We start from the raw sequence: 26,658 nt of genomic DNA on the forward strand, positions 1-26,658 counted from the left end.
AACTACTGTTAATTGCTCTTCACTACTCAAAAAAAAAACACATCAATAAGGCACTGATATCTTTCCTTGTTTACTTTTCTGAAACTAGTTAATTTCAATATAATTCTTCTCAGGGCAACATAGAATTAAGACGCAATCCTAGACTAACTGGAACTAATCAGAATTTTTCATTGAATGTCCAGTTCTTTATTTATCCAGATACGGCATTAATTTTCCTTTACAACACAGCTGACTTCACTTGCAGCTAAGTATATGATTCACTATGTTTTGGCTCACTTCTAAACACTATTCTCATGAATTTCTGCCCTAGAGAACTTATAATTTTCTTCCACTTCTTTTGCTTGTATCCTACCTTCCTCTCTCTCCTAATTCAAAATCTTCTCTCTCTAAAATTCTTATTGCTTCCCTTTCTCCTTTCTGGTTCCAAGGTCACGCACTCTTCGACTCGTGCTTGTTTATTTCATGCGTCTCCATGACAACGCATGAACGTAAACATTTCGCTAATGTAATACAACGCTCTACTCTTACATAAGTGATTACATAACGTTAAATTTTCACAAATAAGAATAAACAGAATATTTGAGCTACTTAATCAGCTCTTTCATTACGTATACAATTATTTATAATACACTTTTCGTTACTTTACATATATATTTTAGTTATCATAAATTTCTACACATATTATTATTTAATAAATTAATAGTGGGTTAAGTTTAGAATAAATATTTAAATAGTAATCCTTAATTAAGGAACAATAAATAATCTTTATACAAATTATGATTAATACATAATAAGCAATGTTAAATGTGAATGAAAAAAAATAAATTACACAACATAGTTTCATTCACAATTTAACACTAGATCCTTCCTGATGTCATTAATGTATACATTGAACAATAATGGCCCAAGGACTGAACCCTGAGATACACCACTGGTTATTTTTTTTTCATCTTTGTACTAGTTATGGGTAGTACTACCCTTACATCATATCCAGACTTGATATAGGCCTTTACAAGTGTTTTACCCTATGCCTGTTCTAGTTATCATTGTAGTCATTCTCTGGTGGAAACACCATGCAACCAGTGTGCCCTGTAGGGCCCTCAATGAAAGGACTTTTATATCCTTCTGCATAAGCCCAAGCTGTTTTAAGTCCTTATAACTATCTGCGCTCCATACGGCATGTAAAGAGATGGTGGTGCTGGTAAACCTCGGAGTTGCCCAATGCTCCTCCCGTATCTTACTAACTAGATCTTGGTTATTTTTATAGTAGTTCACTTTATCATTATGGCTATAGGCTAGTGGGCACCCTGTTCCCACCACCTGAGCATCAACTACCCAAACACCACCATCTCTTTTAATCACTAAGTTTGGCTTACATAAAACTGCGGAAGTCTTATAACGTGGTTCCACCGCAGTCACCCGTTTGTTCTTAAAATGGTTGTTCAGAATGGAGACCACGGCGTCATGCCTCCACACGCAGATCCCATGGGTGCAGAAGCCACACTGAGCTATATGAGACAACATCTCACTGTAGTGGCAGCCAGCCCTACAGTTTAAGTCATCACTATCCCCATGAGCTGTGCGGACTCGATTAGGCAGGGTATTGATCCTCGTTCTGATAAGGTCAATATACTCGAACCCAGGGAGGAGTCTGGTGCCATCCCTTACCCAATCATGCTGGGGAGGCACCAGATATGACTCTTTTAAAGGAGCACCATCTGCAGAACAGTGCAACAGAGATGCCCACCTCTTGTGTTCTGCGAGTGTTGATTCAATTAAGGTACCCTGATAATGGAAACAGCTTTTAGCCCGCCTAAAGTCTTCTTGTATTAATGGGCTATAGAATGCCTCTCTGCAGATAGGGGAAGAAGAAGATAGTTCTAACTTTGCGATTCTTGACAGCTGCAGGCATGGGATCAGCCATCTAAATGGTGGAACCCTGAGCCAACCATCCTTCACCCTTGTGTGGAAATATGCAATTGGGGTGTCAGGCGGCAGTCAGAGCCATGATCCCACAGATGAATGAATAGCCTTGTCCATTCGGGAGAGTACAGAGATATACGTCCTACCAAGTACCAACGTGTGGTAAAAGCGAGGTAGGAGATAGTGGGAAAGGAGAAACAGTGGAGTTTTCCTCAAAGAAGCGATCCCTGCTTCTAGGATAGAAGGGACAGAAGACCTTCCCTTTGGGGTGAACATGATACCGAGGTATCTCCACTCTTCCAGGATGGTCAAAGCATGCTACAGCCTCCCATGCAGGGAAAACTTTATAGTCTTGACCTTAAGCTTCTTCTCATGACTAAAGGGGACAAGAGCTAAAGAGCAGGACTTCTCTACGTTAATAGAAAGGCCTCGAATAGAGAAGAAGCGAAATGCCCAGTCAACAAGTTCTTCCAAGCCTACCTTAGTAGAGGCTACGAGAATAAGATCATCTGCAAAGGCCATAGCATTAAAGGAAGAAGCACCTAGAGAGTAGCCTATATAGCTAGGAAGAGGGTGAAGAAAATCATCTATGACGCAGTTAAAGAAAATGGGAGATAGTGGATCACCCTGGCGAACACCCTGCACTGTGGGAATAGAAGTTGTGTGGGACCCTGTAGTGATAATGATGGATCTACCCAAGTATAGCTCCATAACATAGGAAAGAAAGGGTTCTGGACATCCAGCAATAGACAGCGCTTGAAGGAGAGCAGGAAGGGAGACGCTATCAAATGCCTTTTAGAGGTCCAGCGACGCCACATATGGAGGCCTAAGGTGGCATCAGGAATCAGAGAGAAGAGAAGAAAGAAGATATATATTCTCGACACAGCTGTCCGAAGGGGCAAAAGCTCTCTGTCTATAATCATGCTGTATATGTTGCTGAACTCGTTTAACTAAGATTTTATGATAGAGTCTAAGTATCACAGGGGTGATGGTAATAGGTCTGAAGCCTGATGCACAGCTTGAAGTTTCTTTCTTCGGAATGAAGATAGTTCTTGAATCACGTAGGTATGGTGGTATTGCTTTATTGGAAAGGAGAATGTCCACTAAGTCTTGAAGAATCTTCAACGGCACGTTCCAAAGCCTAGATGCAGGAAAGCCATCAGGTCCGGAGGCAAAGAAATTGGATGGAAGAGCTGCTTTAATCTCCTGGATGGAGACAGGCTGGTATATTTGAAAGACAGGAATGGACCTCAATATAGTAAGTTGGTCATCATAATCAGGGAAATGTGGAGGTGGAGCAGAAAAGACCGTACTCCAGAATTTAACAAAATCATCATGTAAGTCTGTTAGAGGTGGAGGGGAAGCACCATCAAGGATGGTTTTGGCACATTGCCCTCTATTCTTTTTATAGAGGGCCTGCATAGCTGCATAGGCCTTCTTCCTCTGCTTCCTATTTGACAAAGTCATTGTAGAATGAGATGTAGGCTGATGTTGACGAGGCATGAAGTGTTCGGAGAATTCAGCATGGAGGTAGTCATTCAACTGATCTGCGATAATCATTCCCAGAAGGTGAGTCTGGATGAGAGATATAAGAATTTGATGGTTATATTCCGGAAGAGGAGGAGGATCATCTAGAGATGATGGCTGGAAGATGGAGAGGCAGGGACAGGAGATATTACCTGTCCCTACCTGTGATGGATGGGCAGCCAATTCTTGAACTAAGGCTTTGTAACTGGCTTTCCATCTATGACACTTGATGGCATCCAAGAATCTTAATGGGAACACCTTAAATAAAGCCTCATTGATTTTCTTCATCCTTCGAGCCGTCAACTCGATCTCATGAGTGGCGAGGATATTTTCTTCTTTGGCAGTCCAACGTGCTTTGATGCGCTCCATTCTTATTGCAGCGTTGGCTTCGGCTGGATGTTTCGAGGTGAGATGCACGCCAAGGCCGACTGCAGTGGAGCATGCACAATCGCAAAACTGACATACGAAGTGACTAGGATTGGGAACTCCTTGACTGCCAGAACAAGCATGATGAGAACTTGAAGAAATGGGTTGATGCAGAGCTTTCTTTTAACTGTCTTCCTGAGGATGCCGCTGGGACGGGTGGCAGGATCACCTCCAAACAAGAACAGACACCTGGATTCACACTCGAGGAGTTTCCTGGCTCCGGCCTATAAGAGTTGGAGCCTTCATCTGATGAGTTATTGCAAGAGAGGAAACTTAACCCTACCAGGGCTGCTAACCCTGGAAGGGAGGAATAGCGTAGCAGGCCAGTCAGTCACCCGAAGGTGTCCAGGAATCGCCCCTAGGAGGCCGTCTACTGCCGCACTTGCAAAGTGTCTCAGGGAACGTGCAAGCCAAGACAACAACGCTTCAGATTCTCTATTGAGGTCCATTCCTGCCTTTCAAATATACCAGCCTGTTTCCATCCAGGAGATTAAAGCAGCTCTTCCATCCAATTTCTCTGCCTCCGGACCTGATGGCTTTCCTGCGTCTAGGCTTCGGAAGGTGCCGTTGAAGATTCTTCAAGACTCAATGGGCATTCACCTTTCCAGTGGCAGATTCACACCCACTGTACACCACTTTTTGATATCTGTCTGTAAACCATCCCCTGATCCAAGTCAAGAGTTTATATTCCAATCCCATATTCTCCAGTATATGCATCAGCCTTTCATGTGGTCTACTATCAAATGCCTTAGAAACATCCAACATTATCATAGTGTATCCATTCCCTTTATCCAACTCGGCCATAACATTGTGATAAGATATGAGCAAATTGCTAAAACATGACCTTCCTTTTGTCAACTCATGCTGCTCCTTGCAGAGTATAGCTTGTTTGTCTACCCATTTCTGTATGTGAGTTCTTATCAACTTCTCTAAAATCTTCACTACCATACCAGAAATACTGATAGGTTGGTAGTTAGACACATCCGATTTTGCACCACCCTTTTATAATGGAATTATCATGCATTCCTTCCATTCCTGAGCTGAGAATCAAGTTATACAAACATCTGAAAGGCCTAGCCAATTTAGCTGAACATTCCTTTAGCAAATTTGCTAATATTCCATCTGTCTCTATTGACAAATTCTTATCCAATTTATGCAACAACTCTTCAATCTTATTTTCATGAACCTCTAACTCTTCATCTAATGTAGCAGTAGAACTCTGCACCATGTTACATACACCTGGTTGATATATCTTAATGAGTGCTCACTTTGCTAAGATTTTTTTTTTTATATAAGATTCTTTCTTTTGCTAAGCAAAAGAAAGAACGAATGTGAAAGAATAACTTTATTCTTCAGTCTCCTTAGCTTCCAATACTAGAGGACCATCTGCATTCAATAAAGTTATTCTTTCACATTCATTCTTTCTTTTGCTTACGGCATAACAATAAAATTCTCCTGTAGTAATAAAATTTTATTACTAAAATACTCTGGATTAGAGACAGATGTTGAAAGTTTTGCCACCTGATTATACTTTAAATTAATTGCACAGTCATGAAGCTACTTCATGAGCAAACTTCATTCGCTTACAGTTGGATAAAGAATTAAACCAAGGATATAATTTCTTGGTATCTTTAATTTAATGTTCCATTTATCCCATATAACAGAATGCTTTGAAAAGTTTTCCCCAGAGAACCTTGTCATATGCCTTTTCCAGATCTACAAAATTTAAATACAGATCCTTGTCATATTCCCATGATTTCTCAACCATTTGTCATAAAGTGAAAATCAGATCCTGACAACCTCTATTTGGCCTGAATCCAGCTTGTTTTTCTCCCAGTTTCTGTTCCAAAATCTTTCTGAACCTCTTTTCAAGTATGCTTTGCTAGAATACTTAGTAGAGAAATGCCTCTGCAATTCTCACATTCAGCTTTATTCCCTTTTTATAGATGGGACTCTATTAGTTCTCTATTCCAATTACCTAGAATTTGATCTTCTGACCAGGCTCTCTTAATTATACAGTGCAGCCACTGCAAAATTTTCATACTTCTATACTTAAGCTTTTCTGATCAAAGATCATCTGCTCTAGCTGTCTTTCCATATTTCAAGTTTTTGATGGCTTTTTCTGTATCAGGTATTGATATGCACTTCTGTTTGCATTTCTCTTGAAAATTTTCTACCATGATTCTGTCACTGCTTTTCATTTGATAGTCTTTCAATGTAATTATCCTTATCTTCAGTTTTCATGTCACCTTTATCATCTTTGATTCCTTTTACAGTACTCTTTCCTCCATTTCTAAGCTTTTTAATAGCCTCCAGAACGTTTTTCCACCTTCCTAATATTTAAATTTTTCAACTACTTTCACACAATGCTTAGCTCTCTAACATTTCTGTCTATTTTTTTTTAGGATAGCTGCCAACATATTTGCTTGGAACTTTCAATAAGCTTTCTTCTTTTTCCAGGACTACTTCTCTAACTTATGTTCACTATAGCATTCTTATTTTCCTATTCTTGCAGACAACTTCAGCACATGCCTCCTTAACTGAAGTAATCAATGTCTTCTTCAGTTTGCCACTGAGATGCCAAGGTTGTAAAACAAGAATGTTTTTGAACGGTTTCATTCTTTCTTCGATAATGTTTGTATAGTTGAGTCTACAATTTACCTGTACAAGTAGCTTGACTTAAGAAATATATAATAAGACATATTAAGATTATTAAAATATTTCAATATTATTATATTATTAATATATACAATAATAATTAGTGTATAATAATTATTAGTGTCCGCGCGGTTAGCCTAGTGGCTATGCGCTTCGCAACCATATGCCTGGGGAAGGAGTGTCCTAGGTTCGATTCCCGTCGGTGATGTGAGGAGCTGAAGGATCTTCCTCAGCCATAGCCAAGTTAGCCAGTCTTGGGCGTGGACAGCAGGGTTTTTTCCCCAGTTTATTCTGGGGTTTTTCATCCCGCAAAGCAGGCAAACTGGCCTTGAGAACTCAACACTACAGGACATAGGATACACCGGGGCATAAGGCTGACCACCTTATCCTGTAAACGGAGTGAGGTCCAATGATCAATGGACCCTCGACACCGCAAGGTAAAAGAGGGTATAAGGAAGATGAGATGAGATGAGACAATAATTATTATTATTAAAATGAAACTTCAAGATTTTCTAACAGTAACAAAACACCTGCTAAAAAAAGTGAGAGTATTATTCATAGTCTTATCACTTATGCATCTGTCATAACCTATGACACAAACATGAATTAGCATGTACAGATGCAAGCACAGGTGGTGAAATGATTGCTGAGGACCATTACAATTTAAGATGTGAGCAATTCCAAAATTTAGCAAAGACTTCTACCCAATGGGTTGAAGTATTTGAATTTCAACTTTCAATACAGTTTGAACACAATCATGTCACCAACCAGACAGCATGATCTTGGCATGCATGCTAAGACATTTTGTTTAAAACTTCCTGTAATTTTTGAATAGCTAAAAATCTAATTATAGAATAGACCTACACTTATCTGTGATAATATGGTGACAAAAAGAGTAATGAAAAATTTTAAAAAGTGCCATATATCCCTGTAGACCTAACATGTATCCCTGGGGGTATGTGTACTATACTTTGGGAAACGGTCTTATAACTATTGCATATACAGAATAGAAGACTAGTTACTGGTAGAGGAAGTAGATAAGGCAAGGAATCTTGAGGTGATGGTATAGCTGTAGATCAAAAGATATTTTCCGATATGACTTGTCCCATATGACTAGATGAACGATAGTTTGTCATCAGCAGAAATCAGGACATGATTCAAGAGAGCGCTTGTTCTGGTTCTGTCATATGCAATGTCTCTTATGTTCCTCTAGATGTAATTTGATGGATTTTGGCCAAAATAAGGCATATTGCAGTTGCACCAAATATGGTAAATACTGGGATATTTCAGGTTGTTTTTGCTTGAGCGTAATGAGCGGGGAACCGAGTTTAAGTAGAGGAGTGAGAGAAGTCTGGATGTTATATGTTTTTGAGAACTTCTGATGTTATGATGAACTGAAAAAAAGAACTGTAGAATTTAAAGAAATCGTCCTCGATCCAGTACATCTCAACACTAACCTCAACTATAATCTCTCAGACTGTCATTGCTCTACTATCCAACTTTGGCATTCATGAGATCTTGAATGCATTCACACACACAACAATGAAGAGATACACGGAACGGCTTCAAACATTAATACGTTAACGCTCTAATTTATAGATTTTTTTTTTTTCACAATGTTTGTTGGTAGTTCCCTCATGTTATGTGCCTGAAGAAGTCTTCTAAGAAGACAAAACTAACTGCACAGTTTATTTAAATCAAAATAGTGTCTCTATTTTTTTTTTTTTTTTTTTTTTATCAATCAGCTTATCTGTTTCAAAAAAAAAAAAAAAAAAAAAAAAAAACATATTTATTCATTTATTTTGTACTTTTTATTTCTACGTAGCCCAGAAACCCTGCTCTACAGATGAAACATGGAACTATTTCAAGCAATTTCAGGCTTCCAATAAGCGGAGCGGTGGTCTCACACCAGGCAATGAAATTCATCTCCCACCTAAAGACAATCACAAACATCCATGATGCAGGATTCAAACCCATGACCTATTGGTTAGAGACTGGGTACACTAACCACTCGACCAACCAGGCTGGCATATACCTCAAAGCATTAGAATAACTAGTTTAATATAACATAAAAATGTATACCTTTTCAAGTGCAATCCTAGCATGTGTTTCATATACATGAACTGTAAAGCCATCACGAACACACTGCACCTGCAAAAGTAAATAAAATTAGAATTTTAAGATAAACATAAATGACTTAATATCTAATAAATGAGATTTCCACAAAAGAATACCAGTATTTAAATACAAATATTTACTGAAAAAATTAAGCTACACCGGTAAAAATTTTTGTGATTGGCAGTGTGCTTCTGGAATAACTAAAGCCAGACCTACAGTTTGCTTGTTAAGTAATGAGACAACAATTATTATAAATAAAGAACTATAGTTGGAATTGTCAATTACACAGATTCAAAATAATCTCCCTCAAAACTCCACACAACATTTACATCTGTCATACAGGTGTTCAAAGGCATGTTGGAAGTGCTGAACAGGAACCTCCTTCAGTGTGTGTGGGTCACACCATGTTGGGTTCGCAATGCTATTGAAGCATTCCCTTAAGCAATATCTTTAATTTATAAATTCAATTAAAGATAACATTAGACTAATGTAAGAATTAAAGGTCTCAATTAAAAAAAAATTAATAAATGAGATTAGGCAAATTAAATTCCCTTCTACATGAGGTGATACATTTAGATGCAGACACGATAGAAAGGTTAAAAATACATTTTGCAAGACCTCCTAGATTTTATGATCTACCTAAAATTCACAAGACAGACATTCCTCTCCATCCTATAGTTGACTGTACTGATTCACCTATTTATTGCATAGCCAAATATTTAGTGATATTCTTGAAATCACATATAGGCAAATCATGCTCTTTTTTTTGAAAAACTCTTCAGATTTCTTAAATAAATTAAAAAATATCTCATTACAACCTACTGATCTTATGGTTAGCTTCGATGTAGAATCTCTATATACTAATGTACCTCTCAAAGAGACTTTACAATTACTTGCTTGACATCTTCCTACAAGATATCATAAAATTATTCGATTTCGTGATGTACTCTGGATATTTCTTGTGTCAAAACAAATTCTACGACCAAGTAGAAGGAACGGCCATGGGAAGTCCACTTTCACCTGCTTTAACCAACTTTTATTTGGAACATCTAGAATACGTCCTGTTTCCATCTATATTCCCTCAACCAACCTTTTGGGTGAGATATATAGACGACATCTTTTCAGTGTGGCCTTACAACAGAGATTCCTTACTTTCCTTTTTAGCCAAAATCAATTCCTTACATCCTTGTATTAAGTTTACCATGGAGTTCGAAAAAGACAACAAGTTATTCTTTTCAGACATCTTCCTCATCTGCTCACCATCAGGTATTCTGACAACAGCAGTTTACAGAAAACCCGCTTTTATTGGACGTAACATTCTCTAACAATCTGCCCATCATCCCTATCAAAAAAACAGGAATCATAAAATGTTTAATTCGACGAGCTAGAACTAATTGCTCAACTCCCCATGAATTACAGAAAGCACTTTCAACTATCAAACATCACATGAATTAAATGGCTTCTCTGAAAAAACTACACAACATCTGTTCGATACCTACAATCCAATCCAGAACAACAAAGAATCAATATGTCAAGTTCCAATTCCATACATTTCTGGGATTTCAGAACCAATTTCAAGACTGAAGAAATATGATTTAAAAGCCACTTATATCCCTATTAACAAAATATCCACCTATTTCCACTCTTCTAAAAATAAATGCTCAACTATGTGTCTGCCTGGTGTATATCAAGTGCCTTGTAACTGCAATCTGTCATACTTTGGACAAACTGGATGCTCTATAGAAAAAAAGAATACAAGAACATCAATCATACATTCTTCACAACAAATCCGATAAGTAGGGTTTGGCGCAGAACGGGATAGAGACAAGCCACAACATTCTCTGGCCCAAGACTCTCCTTCTACACAGATGTCGCTATAAATTCGAATGCCTATTCAAAGAGAGTGCTGAGGCCTTACTTCAACGCCCTAACTTGAATCAAAATGACTGTATATCCTTGTCAAAAATATGGAAAAGTATAATCTGGATAACATACTAAAAAAAAAAATTTTTTTTTTTTTATTGAGACCTATAATTCTTACATTACTCTAATGTTCTCTTTAATTGAATTTATAAATTAAGATGTTATATGGGTTGTGCTTAAAGGTCAAAGCTATATAACTGACAGGAGACCACCACATAGCCTTTAAAGGAATGCGGAGAACCGACCAGGGCTTCTGACCTAATGTCCAATCCTCACCTTCTCGTGGTGCACCCTGTTGGATATCTACCTGGATACTGAACAAACGAGAATAGGCTGGCAATTTGGGATTTAGCCGAACAAATTATATTCTCTTATTGGCTTAAAACAAAATGATGGTACAACATGTCAAAATTTCATGCATGTTGGGGCGTGGCCCAGTTAAACAAGGCCGCCTCGTTGTTTTCGCCAGGGAACCGGGGCGAACAGCGAAAAGTCAGCTACTGGAACAAATCTGAAAACACATCCCAACTCAAAATCACCAGAGTTAAAGATTGGTACTATCAACATAAGAAGCCTGAATGGTTAAAGAAATGGAGCTAGCTGAGGAATTAGATAAGTACCAGATCGACATAATAGGGGTGACTGAAACAAAAAAGACAAAAACTGGTGAGATCTTTCTGAGCAATAAATACAAAATATTATATTCATGAAATAACAATCAGTAGCCATAGTATTCAACACTAAATATGAGGCTAATCTTCTTTAATGGCAGGCAGTCTCAAGATGAGTGATGTGGGCAAATATATGAATGGAGAACTGGACAATGAGACTTATTTGTGCCTATGGTCCCTCAGAAGGTTCTACTAAGGTAGAAGTTTAGGAATTTTTTAAGGCTTTAGAGAAAGCAACTGACACAATGAAAAAGGAAATTTGGTCCTCGTTGGGGGATCTAAAGAGCAAAGTAGAAAATGAATGTCAGACATACAAAAATATTTTGGGAAAATTTCGAGAAAAGAGCAAAGCTAATAATAATGGCAAACACCTGTTCAATTTCTGCTCAGGACATGGACTGGTTATTACTAACACCATGTTCCAACATAAAAATGTGTACAAATTCACATGGAGAGAAGAGGCAAGGAATAAGAAAGTCTCATTGACAATGTCATTGTTGATAGTGATATTTTCTCCCTGGTGCAGGACACCAGAGTGTACAGAGGATTTGAAATTGGAAGTGATCACTATTTAGTCTTGAGCAGGATAAATTTGTGCCTTATTTGAGACTTATTTGTGCCTATGGTCCCTCAGAAGTTTCTACTAAGATAGAAGTTTAGGAATTTTTTAAGGCTTGAGAAAGCAACTGACACAATGAAAAAGGAAAATTTGGTCCTCGTTGGGGGATCTAAAGAGCAAAGTAGAAAATGAATGTCGGACATACAAAAATATTTTGGAAAAATTTCGAGAAAAGAGCAAAGCTAATAATAATGGCAAACGCCTGTTCAATTTCTGCTCAGGACATGGACTGGTTATTACTAACACCATGTTCCAACATAAAAATGTGCACAAATTCACATGGAGAGAAGAGGCAAGAAATAAGAAAGTCTCATTGACAATGTTATTGTTGATAGTGATGTTTTCTCCCTGGTGCAGGACAAAAGAGTGTACCGAGGATTTGAAATTGGAAGTGATCACTATTTAGTCTTGAGCAGGATAAAACTGAATTTCATATTGAAAAGAATAACATGTAAGAAAGTTTTAAAGCGAATAAAAGTTGAGCAGCTCTCAGATGTGAACTGTAGACTAAAATACACAAAGACTATTGAAGAAAAAATGGAAAAGTTTGAGAACAGGAATCAAACCTTGGAGATTCAGTGGCAAGCCTTGAAGAAAACACTGATTGATTCAGCCAGAGAGGTATGTGGTGAGGTTGTCTGCAAGGATCAAAAAATCAGAACCCCATGGTGGACATAGGAAGTTAAAGAGGCAGTGAAGGAAAAGAAGAAAGCATATCAAAAGTTCGTGGTAAATAAGTCAGCTTGTGCTCTTAGAGAATACAGAGAGAAATGTAAGAAAGCTAAACACTGTGTAAAACTAGCGAAAAGTCATGGGAGGACTTTGGCGAAAACATAGAAAATAAATATCAAGAAGTTGGTAAGATATTCTGGAGGTTGTTGAAGAAGCTCAGAAATAGAGGAAAGAGTGCTGTAAAAGGAGTTAGAGATGATAAAGGTGACATGAAAACAGAAGAAAAAGATATCCTTGAAGTTTGGAGTAATTACTTCGATAAATTGCTAAATGAAACAAGTAGTGATGACAGCACAGTGGTAAAAAAATACTGACCAGGCATGCAGGCAGGAATTTATGTCCATACTTGAAGTAGAAAAAGCCATCAAAGGCTTGAAATGTGGAAAGGCAGCAGGTGTAGTGATATAAGACCAGAAATGCTGAAGTATGGTGGTATAAGAATCTTACAGTGGCTGCACTGCATAGTTCAGAAAGCCTGGACAGAAAGATGAATTCCCGATGATTGGAGTAGAGCTCTCATAGTACCCATATATAAAAAGGGAAATAAAATTGAATGTGAGAATTACAGAAGTATTTCCCTATGGAGTGTTCCTGGCAAGATTTATGCAAGTATACTTGAGAAATGGTTGAGAAGAATTGTGGAAGAAAATCTTGGCGAAGAACAAGCTGGATTCAGGCCAAATAGAAGTTGCTTGGATCAGATCTTCACTTTATGACAAATAGTTGAAAAATCATGGGAATACAACAAAGATCCGTATTTAAGTTTTGGGATCTGGAAAAGGCATATGATAAGGTGCCAAGAGAGAAGCTATTCGATATGCTACGGTTATATGGTGTCAATGAGGCATTATATTCAAGCAATACTTAGTCTTTATTTGAGTTGTAAGTCAGCAGTTAGAATTGACGTACAGGAAGGTAAATTTTAAATTTAATGTTAAATCTGGTGTCAGACAAGGATGCACATTATCCCCTCTGTTATTCATTATCTATATGGATCACATTATGAAGGAAAGTGGTATTAAACATGATCTCAAAATTGGAGATGTTAATGTCAGCTCTTTGCTTTATGCGGACAATGTAATACTTCTAAAATAAATCCACTACAAGTCTGCAAGATTCCCTGACTAAATTGAATAACTGTTGTAATAGATATGGTATGAAGTTCAGCATAAAAGGACAAAGACAATGAAAATAGGCAGAATCGTTGAAAATGTCAAATGCATTGTGAACTGAGAACCTGTGGAACAAGTAAATAAAACATTTCTGCTACTTAGGCATGATTTTTAGCGAGGATGGTAAATTAAATATGGAAATAGACAACAGAATCAACAAAGCTGGTATGGTTGGAAGTCAATTGAATAAATTCATATGGAATAAGAGAGAAATTAGTCACACTAAATTAGCTGTATACAAGAACGTGTCCAAACCGGTTTTAACTCATGGATCTGAGAGCTGGGTCAGAAGTAAAACACTTGACCAAAGACTATAGACTGCAGATATGAGAGTCCTGAGAAAGATTAGAGGCATGGACAGATGGCATCAATGGCAATATCATATTAAAAAAAAAAATGAGGATATTAGGAACGAATAGCATCTAGGAATGCGTTAGCAGAGCTAATCTCAGGTGGTATGGTCACTTAAATAAAATAAGCGAGGAAAGATTAGCAAAAGAAGTATTCTCTACCAGGTTGGCAAGAAAACGACCCAGAGGAAGACCAAGATATAGGGGGATTGATACTGTGCAAAGTGCCTTAGATAATAGAAATATAAGATCTGATAATGTTGGAGTCTTGACAAGCAACAGACTGATTTGGAGGAAAATTGTAGATAGGAAGTTAGTAATGATGAAAAATTTACATGTAGTATCATATCCAGTACATCCCTTGAGGGTAAGTAGGAATTTGATGATGAGATTGTTATATGAAATTGTGAATTAATACCTATAATTTATTCATCACTCTGATGAAATTTACCTCTCTTTAATTCTTAGCAATGTAACATTACGTAGCTCGTTCTACTTTTGAATGATCAATTGTTTGTATTCCACCTTGTAAAAACTGTTCCCATCAAGCCACTGAAGGTTAGTCTGTAGTTTCGGACTGAAATATTTGGTAAACATTAAAATATTCCCGTGTTTATAATTCTTAATTTAATGTCACAAGTGTCTCTCAAGAATACAGTTCCATCACACAGATCGAATAATACTGCCCATTCACTGTGATGCCTTCAGGAACAAATTCACAGCGGATAACTCCAGCATCTTCGAAAAATACAATAACTGTTGTCTTGACATGTAATTTCTGCAAACTGACTTTCTGCTGCCGGGGAGAAGATGTTCCATGCCATTCCATGCTCTGGTGTTTTGCTTCCAGATCAAATTGAAAACATCAATTTTCATCAGTGACAATTCTTTGCAAAACCATCATGATCTTGATCAACTATATGGACGAAATTTTGACAATATGGAAACTGGTGGTCTCTCTTTGTTCATGTGTCAAAGTTGTAGCACAAACCTCAAATAAATCTTCCTCTTATGCAATCCGCTTTCTAAGATTAATTTGGTCATTTCTTTACTGACATCAAGCTGTATAGCGAGTAGCCTAGTGGTTATTTGTCTGTTTTGGGCAACAATTTCCCTAGCTTTCACCACAGGTGTCATTGATTATTCATAATAATGCTTAACGGTATAATCAACACTAAGAATGGAAAAAATGCATTTATTAAAACTCATTAAAATTATGCTGGTTTACTAACCAGCATCACTAAACTAAGTAATTGTGGAAAACAATTTAAATTGTTTTCCACAATTAAAATGTCCTTGCATAATCCCTTCTATGAGCTGGATAACCCACAGTAGATATTTAACTTCCAGGCCTATTCATTTCCATATAATTTTTTGATCCTCCTTTTATGTGAATATTTGTCCTCCTGCAGTCAACTGGAGAACCATTCCTAAATCTGAAATCCTCATTAAAGTTAACGGCCTGACTATTTCTCTTTCCTTGTTTGATATAATATAGTGGGATATATTCCACCTACCACTGGAGTTTTATTAAACTGCATACTTACAATCCTCCCCTAAAGCAATACAAAAATCTATAAAATATATGTAGATACTAGTCTATTTTATCATTTACTACCATAAAACATACAGAAGTTCAATTATAAAAAGTTAAAAATTTATCAAAACTAAGGCACACAAACACTTACAGACTGTACATGGCCATTTGCAGTCAAGAGAAATGTACACAAATGTAAAGATGCAGTATTAAATCATAACTGCATAAAATTAACTTAATTTGTTCAATTTAATTAATTACTATAAATAAAAATTTTATAATGATTCAATCATTAGTATATAGGCTAGGCTACCACGAAGCAATCTAAACACTTTTGATGTTTAGTGTTAGCAATACATATAACATCCCCAGTGTTTCGTACCAGATAAGACACTACTGACATAGGTACTGAGAGACAGACGATTCATCTTGTAAACAGACGACATAAACTTAGGAATTGATAAATACAGCAGTACTGTAAATGTATTTTCACTTCCTTATGATTTTCTGTAATAACATTTTCTTTTCTCTAGCTTATATAATATAACATAATATACTATATAATATAACATAATACATACATACATTATTACATAACACTTCCAGGGAATACAAAGACTCATCGAGGGAGGGCACCTTCTCTACAACTCTCCATCTCCATTATTCCACCAACTGCAACTACTTTCGTCATCTACACCAGCGCTTCCCAAACTGTGGGCCATGGCCCCTTTTGTGGGCCGTAGGCTTTGTTGAGGGGGGGGGGGGCGTGAAATAATGAAAACAAAGTTAAAATGTTTTAAGACTAAATAGATTTTTTTTTATTTTAAAAAAACGTATTGAACTTTTATTATTTATTATTTCTTTTGTTATTTTTTATATTTTAATGGAAAAATTCGCACATTAGTGTTGGTTCACAAACTTTGCTTCCTGCGTATTTCGGCGCTTAATGAATATTAGCAAATATTGCTTATTTATACGTTTCATTTCAAAGCAGTGGTTAATTGTATTTACTTCGAATGCTCTCCAGGGAAGCTCCAAATCTTCCTGTCCCTTTCACCACGCGTTCGTAATCAGGGACTGTTGATATTGACTTTATATACATATCAAAACTCGTTTTATATTATCACTGTCATCTGAGCTAGTTTTCTGTTAGCAATAAAAGTTTCGCATATACTTCACACATGAAAAAAAGCTTAAATAAGTTCATGTGGGGAGATAGTAACCTTGCAGTGGTAAAGAACACACCCTCCCTAACAGCCACTATACTGCAGAGGCAATGAAAACAAGTACTTTTATTATGCCAGTGAATAAGGTATATGAGGAGTCTGTGTAATATATTTCTCAAAAATAGTGCAATTAGAGACAACTGGGATAAAAACACACCAATTAATGAACAACATGTCCCCTGTTCATTAATTGAACAGGGGACATGTATATAAACTATGCTGTATAGACTGAAACAAAACCATATGATGCATGGGCAAACACAGTATCTAACTAAAAACTATTGTTATTAATTATATGTCTGAGTTCGATTTCCCAAGGCAGCAATAAAATTCAACCGAACGTGTTAAAATTCGTAAAAGTGTATATATTACTTAGTTTTATTTTTTAATATATATACTTAAAACTAAGTATATATATATATATATATATATAATGAATGTTATGGCAGTTTCACATATGGAATTCGGTTGAAGAGAGTTAGCATTTCAACTCAATTGTCAGCTATGCTTTTATCTTTCAGTTGCACGATCTTTTGTTAATATAGCACCAATCATATGCACGTTTCAATAACCTGCCTTTGCTGTCTGTTTTGCGTTAGGCCTAATTACCGTAAAGGAAGAAAAGTCACAAAAGAGAAAAATGTTCCTGGTCCTGGGATTACCTTATTCAGGTAATATTTACTAATTTCATTTATCAGTCTGTAATGTGCCAGTATCGTTAACTGGTGATATTATTTGATCTATGTTAAAAAATTTAACCCCGAGATGGATAAGTGGCTGATAAAAAATAAAAAAAAATTCCTTCAAACAATCAGAAGCTGAAACAGACTCAAAAAAAAAAAAAAGACAGTATTTCATATTTTACCAGAACAGCCTGCATCGTCTTCAGAACCAAATGGTAAGAGGCAAAAAATGTAATATATGCATTACTTAAAATAAGGGGATATTAAATCCCACATAGTTTTAAAACCGAATAAGAAACTCAAAGATTGGAATCAGAGAGTTTCTTGCCGAATATAGTAAACTATAAAGTATTGGCAACACTAGTGTTAGCAAATGCAAGTGATCCTAGTACGTAGTACAATACTGGGCAGCTCGTTGCAAAGGTGGAGAAGTTCAGATCGCTATTCTTAGGTATTTTCCATAATGTAAAAACACATTTCCTAGGAAATGTATGCTGTTATTACATTATGGAGGGAGGTCACTACCCAGACCGGTTTCAGCCTTTTTTGAGGCTTCATCAGTGAGTAGCTAGACCTAATAATACCAAAGCGTATAGCGAAAAGAACTTATATACTCTGCGAACGAGTTATCCAAACAGGTGCAACCATTAAGTTACTTAAACATAAAGAGCTAATAAGCTTCATTTCGGCAATGAAAACATTACTTAAAATAAGGGGATATTAAATCCCACATAGTTTTAAAACCGAATAAGAAACTCAAAGATTGGAATCAGAAGTACGTAGTACAATACTGAGCAGCTCGTTGCAAAGGTGGAGAAGTTCAGATCGCTATTCTTAGGTATTTTCCATAACGTAAAAACACATTTCCTAGGAAATGTATGCTGTTATTACATTATGGAGGGAGGTCACTACCCAGACCGGTTTCAGCCTTTTTTGAGGCTTCATCAGTGAGTAGCTAGACCTAATAATACCAAAGCGTATAGCGAAAAGAACTTATATACTCTGCGAACGAGTTATCCAAACAGGTGCAACCATTAAGTTACTTAAACATAAAGAGCTAATAAGCTTCATTTCGGCAATGAAAACATTACTTAAAATAAGGGGATATTAAATCCCACATAGTTTTAAAACCGAATAAGAAACTCAAAGATTGGAATCAGAAGTACGTAGTACAATACTGAGCAGCTCGTTGCAAAGGTGGAGAAGTTCAGATCGCTATTCTTAGGTATTTTTCATAACGTAAAAACACATTTCCTAGGAAATGTATGCTGTTATTACATTATGGAGGGAGGTCACTACCCAGATCGGTTTCAGCCTTTTTTGAGCTACTCACTGATGAAGCAATGAAAACATTGCTTCATCAGTGAGTAGCTAGACTTAATAAAACCAAAGTGAATAGCGAAAAGAACTTATATACTCTGCGAACGAGTTATCCAAACAGGTGCAACCATTAAGTTACTTAAATATAAAGAGCTAATAAGCTTCATTTCGGCAATGAAAACATTACTTAAAATAAGGGGATATTAAATCCCACATAGTTTTAAAACCGAATAAGAAACTCAAAGATTGGAATCAGAAGTACGTAGTACAATACTGGGCAGCTCGTTGCAAAGGTGGAGAAGTTCAGATCGCTATTCTTAGGTATTTTCCATAATGTAAAAACACATTTCCTAGGAAATGTATGCTGTTATTACATTATGGAGGGAGGTCACTACCCAGACCGGTTTCAGCCTTTTTTGAGGCTTCATCAGTGAGTAGCCAGACTTAATAAAACCAAAGTGTATAGCGAAAAGAACTTATATACTCTGCGAACGAGTTATCCAAACAGGTGCAACCATTAAGTTACTTAAATATAAAGACCTAATAAGCTTCATTTCGGCAATGAAAACATTACTTAAAATAAGGGGATATTAAATCCCACATAGTTTTAAAACCGAATAAGAAACTCAAAGATTGGAATCAGAGTTTCTTGTCGAATATAGTAAACTATAAAGTATCGGCGACACTAGCATTAGCAAATGCAAGTGATCCTAGTAGTACGTAGTACAATACTGGGCAGCTTTATAGTTTACTATATTCGGCAAGAAACTCTCTGATTAGAACTTTATTCAACATAAAAGGACTAACGGCACGGCTTTCTGACAAGAACGAAATACCAAAATTTAACTAGTTTTGCAAAAAATTACTGTTGCCCTTCCTGTTGTCATATTTAATTGAATGTGGCTTTAGTGCTGTAAATGACTTGTTACTGAAAAAAAGAAATAATCTGGATATTACAAACTGTGGGGGATTTGAGAGTGAAATTGACTAAATTAGTACCTCAAATAAAAACTCTTTGCAGCAGACATCAAGCTCAAGGATAACATTAACTCAGATTTTATTTTCCCGAGTTCAGTTCAATTTATGTTTTATAATATACAAAGTGTAAGATAAAATTTATATTCATTGAAGAAAGTCAAATTAAAAACAGTTTTACCTATGTTCCTTTTTTATTTAAAGTACCTATTATAACTTTTTCAGAACTTGGCTGATTGTTATTATGCTGGGGGGGGGGGGGTCAAAATCTTTGAGGCGTTGAGATGGGGCATGATCCAAAAAACGTTGGGAAACACGGCTTTATGCAGATGATGTTGAATGGGAGGCCACAGAAAAAGACAAGATAAGGCAAAATTTAGAGAGAGCGAGAGAGAAAAGAAAGAAAAAAACATGAGCTAAAACAGTATTCAAGAAGAATGAATATGAAAGACAGAGATGGAAAGCTGTGATCTACCTGATATGAGATTTTCTGTTGGAACAGTTGATGATCAAAATACAGCACAGAATTTTCACACAAAACAGATCTATTTTTTGTATTTAAAATTATAATTTGTTATTAAATTCCGAATTGTTTATAAAATGTAGATGGGGACACTTTTTTTGTTGTAATAAGCAATGAATAAATAATAAACAGACAGATATACTAACCGTAAGATCTTGACGAATAGATTTCAACTGATCACAAGCATAATGGTAATCCTGGTTTTTCACCCAGTGATCTTTCACCATTAACAACGATTTACGCAGTATATGTACAGGTCTAATGGTGGATGGATCTGGAGCCTAAGAATAAAAAAAAGTGAAACCCATAAAGAATAAATAATGTTTCAAAACAATAACTGAAGCATAAATCTTTTAGAACATTATTTTAATAATAAAAAAATATATTTGTACAGAATTCAGGCAAACTTTACTATATTATTATATAAAGAATTTTTTTTTATTACTAAAATGAGGTATTAAGGAAAACATAGGAAAAGAAATAAATTTAATAAGGAGTTAAGAAATGTAATGGTTAGCAATAATTATTAGTTATAATTACAAGTCCATAAACAGAATTTGGTTAAAATGGCATTAATTTCAAGTGATTTATACACAGGAAATAGGATTTCTTCCCAAGACTTCCTGGGATGAAATATTTGAAATTTTTTTTTGTCTCAAGTATGGAAAAAGCAACTTGAGCCCTTACATAAATTTAATTTTAGAAATGTGAAACAGAAAAGTATCAATTTTATTTTTTTAATTTTAGTAAAATGAGTATTGTATCAATGTATATAAGATTTTGAAAGATTTAAGTACAGATACTAAAGAAAACATAAAATTAAACACCAAACTGAAATTAGAAGAACTTCTATACAGAATTGTGGACAGATAAATATTTCAAAAAAGTTAACTGGCAAACATTAATTAAAATGAAAAGGAAATACTAAAGAAGAATTTGAAATCAGCACTGAAAGAAACAAGAAATGGAAAATCACCTGGAGTAGATAAGCTGGGTTCAGATTCAGAAATCTATTCAATAGAACAGAAAAAAGCAATTATGACCCCTATCTTTAAAAAAGGACCCAGCCTTTTGCATAGAATTAATAATAGAGAATACAATTTAGAAAGACATTACATTTATTGCATATTACATATTATATTGGTATATTACATATACCAAGAATCAGTAATAGAAAAAAATTTTAAAAAATGGATGGAACACGTTCAAAGAATGAAAATAGAAAGATTACCAAAACAAGCCTTAAAGTATAAGCCATTAAGAAAAAGAAAACCAGGACGTCCTCTTAAACGATGACTTCTAAGGCCAGAACAGGCCATACTAGGCCTAAATCCTTGATATGCATGATGATGATATTACATTTATTGACTTTGAAAACGCATTTGACAAAGTTAAAAGAAGTATTTTATTTAACACAATAAAAGAAAAAAAAAATAATAATAATCTAAAAGCTATCATAAGTATATACAAAAATAATCAAACACAAATAAGATTAAATTATGAATTATCATATACGAGAGAGATAAACCAAGGAGTCTGATAGGGATGTCCCCTTTTAGCAACTCTTTTTAATATTTTTCTAAATGAAATAATAAAAAATGGAATAAAATTTTCCATCAAGGTATTAAACTTTCTCTTACTGTGAACTTAAACACTCTCCTTTTTGCTGATGACCAAATAATAATTACAAATTCTGAAGATAACTTACAGAGAGATATTTTAAATTTAAATGAGATTGCCAAAAATTATGGAATGATAATATCAACCGAAAAATCAAAGACAATGGCCTTTAAAGGACAAGAGCTAGTACAAACTAAAATAGTAATAGATCTGGTCGTCGACTTACGACCACACATAAAAAAAAATAAAATAAATTAATAATAAATCAGGCAGCTGCGCGTACGATAACCGTGGGATACGATAGTTATCGTACGATAACCCGCGTACGATAATTATCTCTCACATACACTCGGTGGCTTTCAAGCATCTGTTGCATGTGGTATATTAATTAAAATTCTACTGAAATACTACCCATAAAATGTCTAGTAAAAGGAAAATGTCTTCATCTACAGATATGCCAGCTAAGAAGTCAAGGAAAACTATTGATTTAGAGTGTAAAATGAAAGTTATCCAGAAGTATGAAGGTGGAAAGAAAGTGAATATGATAGCACGTGACTTGAAGTTATCACATTTCCACAGTATCGACGATACTTAAGGACAAAGAAAGAATTCGGGAAGCTGTGAAAGGTTTCGCACCTATCAAGTCTACAATTTTAACTAAACAACGACAGGGACCCATCCATGAAATTGAGAAATTGTTGTTTATGTGGATGGAAGATTTAATACAGAAAAATTCACCCATGAGCCTTTGCACAGTGCAAGTGAAGGCTAGAAGTCTGTTTCAGAGTTTAAAATCATGCACCGGAGATGATTACGCAGAAGATTTTCATGCTAGTACTGGATGGTTTAAGCATTTAAAAAAAAAAGGTTTGCTTTGCATAATGTACATGTCACAGGAGAAGCAGGAAGTGCAGATGAATCCCAAAAATTAGTTGATAGTTTCGACTCTTTAATAAAAGAAGAAGGTTATCTACTGGAAAAATATTTAATGTAGATGAAACCAGCTTGCAATGGAAACACATGCCTAATCGTACGTACACACCAAGAAGCAAAAAGGATGCCAGGATTCAAAGCTTTTAAGGATCGGTTGACTTTGTTGCTTGGTGGGAATGCCGCGGGTTTTAAGCTGAAGCCTTTTCTCATTTAGCGTTCAGAAAACCCTCATACATTTAAGCACATAACAAGCACACACTGCCCATTTACTACCGTTCAAACCCTAAAGCTTGGATGACTCAAGCACTGTTCGAAGACTGGTTCATGAACTGCTTTATTCCCCAGGCTCGTGAATAATGTGTGGAGAGAGGTATTCCTTTCAAGATTTTATTGATTATGGACAATGCCCCTGGCCGCTACCCTCCTCACCTGGACAACCTTCAACATGATGTTAGAGTGGTTTTTATGCCATCTAACACAACCACTCTCATTCAACCCATGAATCAGGGTGTAATTTCAGCAATCAAGGTTCACTACCTCAGAACGACATTCGCATAAGCTATTGAAGCGATAGATTCTGATGTTGATTTATCTTTGCGAGACTTATGGAAGCAGTACAACATTCTTCAGTATATCAAGAATATTTCAACCGCATGGGAATGTGTAAGAAAGAATTGTATGTCAGGAATTTGGAAAAAGTGTCTAAAATGTTATGCGAATACATTTGAAGGATTTGAAAAAGGAGAGGAACTGGAAGTGATTACAGAAAAAATAGTTACACTTGCAAAAAATCTTAAATTAGAATGTGAAATAGAAGATGTAGAGGAGTTGCTAGATTGTGAAATAAGAGAACTTTCGGATGAAGAGTTGATTGAATTGGAAGCACAGAGAGTGTCAGAAGGTAAAGCGAGAGAGGAAGAATAGGAGCCAGAAAAGAAATTCACTGCAAAGAATTTATCAGATTCTTTTTCACAACTGAATAAAGCTCTTGCCAGTTTCGAAGCAATGGACCCTAATGTCGAACGATTCACAAAGGTTGAATGTATCATTCAAGAATCAAACAAAACTCATCAAGAGAACATCTCCTACCTCAAAAACACGACCCTGACGATCCACAACCCAGCACAAGCAAAGATTAAAAATTGATTTTGTAAATTTCATTTGTATTAATTTTACATTAATTTTAGATTGTATTTTTGTTTACAGTACAGTATGTACAGTATTATTTTTCACATTATGTACAATATACATAATTATAAATTTAAAAGATTATAAAAAATTATAAAGATGATAAAAAGATTAGAAAGGTTAAAGAATACTGTTAATAAATATATGGCCGACACATGACCTGTCAGCCAGAATGGAAGTCGGTTGTAAGCCGACAACCAAGTGTATATAACAAGATTTTAGAACAGGTGAATTCATTTAACTACCCAGGATGTATTATGATGTACCGAGGACATATGAAAAAGATATAAACCTAAAAATTGTGAAATATTTAAAATTCATCATCATCCAGTAGCATCCTCTAAAAAGAGGGTTGCAGCAGAGAGCACCTCTTCTCCATTTCTCTCGGTCTGTTGCCTCCGTCATTCTTAAACCAGTCCATTCCATATTTAAAATTAACAGGTGTAATTAACTCTATATTTAAACCTAACCTAGTTCAAAAACAAACCAGACTAAAAGTATATAATACATTAGTCCTACCAGTTCTATTGTATGGAAGTGAAATCTGGACAATAAAAGAAAAAGACAAAGATTAATAACAGGCAGAAATGAAGTTTATGAGAAAAACTGCAAAGTATACTCTATTCAATCACAAACGAAATGAAGAAATTATGAAAGAATTAAACCAGGAATCGGTAACAGAAAAAAAATTAGAAACATAAACATAAATGGGTGGAACACGTTGAAAGAATGAAAACAGAAATTTATCAAAACAAGACTTAAATTACAAACCATTAGGAAAAAGAAAACCAGGATGTGGTCTTAAGATATTCAACGATGACTTCCAAGGCCAGAACATGCCATTCTGGGCCTAAATCCTTGAAAGCATGATGATGATGCGTATTGTATCAATTATACAGATTATAGAGAATGATTAAAACTTTATTATGAATTAATAAAACTAATTAATGACTACAGTAAATCAGAACTTTCATGCTTTGATATACTTGTGTGGTTAAGTTGTTTTTCATTTTTAAATTTAGACACATTTGATAACTTGGTGGTAAGATAAAAATTATTATAAAATTTTAATATTTTATAATAATTATTATAAATAATAGATGGGAGAAGCTCACTGGAATTATTATCCAAGGCAGATTTCATGCAAGGCATCAAACACCAGTGGACAGATGAAGCATTTAGAACGTATGCATGAATCACATTTTTGAAAAGAAGGACCAAGGAATCTTCAGGTAGCAGGAAAAGAATTAAGGCTGATCTGTAAAAATTTAAATGCTTGTTAAACAGGGAAATGAAGTGAATTTGCAATGCAAATTCACTTTATTCGCTTCATCTAGATTGGCAACCAAAAGATGGAATCTCAAGTATAACAACTGCCAATATGTGAATCAATTTCAGAGAAGAATTATGTATTACAAAGAAGAGCAAATAACAAAAATTAAAGAATTAGCAGAATCTTGCTCTCTCTCTCCCCCCTCGGTCCTCTCCAAAGAAATGGAGAGAACAATCGACAGCCAACTTCTTTGCTTTCTTGAAAGTGCTCAACTAATAATAAACAACAGCCAGTATGGATTCCACTAATACTGTTCAACTGGAAAACCAATGTACTCCTATATAAGTAAATATAAACAAAAAATGGTTAGAACAGATATCTAAACGGGATGGACTATATCAGACTGCCAAAAATACTATACAGATATAAAATAAATGGAAAAATAATTGGAAAATCAAGAAAGCAATGGTATGAGACAAGAACAGGCCACTTGGCCTAAAATTCATGACAGGAAGAAGACTTATTTACATGTAAAATATAAATACAGTAGACGTTGCTTTGGGACAGTCACTTTTCAATAGCAATAACAGGTTAATAACATTAAGCAAAGAATATAAAAAATTTAAATTGTAGTATTTAATTTAATTTATTGTTATGGACATTATAATTCTATATTTTAGACCACTGACTTTAATTCAATAATAAAATTAGACTGGGATATATTGGCCGAAGATTTTAATAACACATTAAGCCGACTTGTGTCGCCAACTAGACTGTTGGCTTCGTCTGGGCATACATAATAAAATTTTATTATTGTTATGAACAACTTTTCAATAAGCAACAACATAAAATTTATTTTAAAAACTTATCTAGTGTTGTCTGTCATGTCTTTGAATATAGTAGTTCATGAATAAATTGCTCATACTCATAATGCCTTTCAAAGTTTGTCGCTCTATGTTGCACACCCGACGAAGTATTCATAGAGCTTTTTTGCATCTGGGCATTGGCTGGAGGAGATTCTAAAATTTGTTCTTCTATACTCGTATTAGGTTCAAGTTCTCATGAAAAGCAACTTGATATATTTCCAACACTGTCATTGTAGCCACCACTTCAACGTTGCCAATCAATTTTCAAATTCTTCTTTTGACGTACCGTCTGGAGTTTTATCAAAAATTTCATTTGCAAGATATTCAAATTCTTTGGAAGGAGTTTCAGAGCTTGTCTTAAAAAATCCACCTTTTTGGGAGCAGTTTTCAATAGT

At 35.4% G+C, this 26,658-nt stretch overlaps 1 protein-coding gene across 2 annotated transcripts in view; it reads right to left on the bottom strand.

The window, feature by feature from the left end:
* LOC150097088 (leukocyte receptor cluster member 8 homolog) overlaps window positions 1-26,658 on the bottom strand; it is a 347,020-nt gene that overhangs the window by 55,829 nt on the left and 264,533 nt on the right. For both annotated transcript variants that reach the window (XM_090407668.1, XM_090407667.1), the window contains exons 13-14: window positions 20,530-20,664; window positions 8,617-8,685 (exon numbers count right to left, since the gene is read on the bottom strand). In XM_090407668.1, coding sequence (XP_090263794.1) covers window positions 8,617-8,685; window positions 20,530-20,664 — 204 coding nt within the window. The remainder of the gene's footprint in view (window positions 1-8,616; window positions 8,686-20,529; window positions 20,665-26,658) is intronic.

Source organism: Typopeltis vanoorti, chromosome 17 (assembly GCF_054136105.1).
Source record: "Typopeltis vanoorti isolate ZY-2024b chromosome 17, IOZ_Tvanoo_1.0, whole genome shotgun sequence".
Classification (NCBI taxonomy): Eukaryota; Metazoa; Arthropoda; class Arachnida; order Uropygi; family Thelyphonidae; genus Typopeltis; species Typopeltis vanoorti.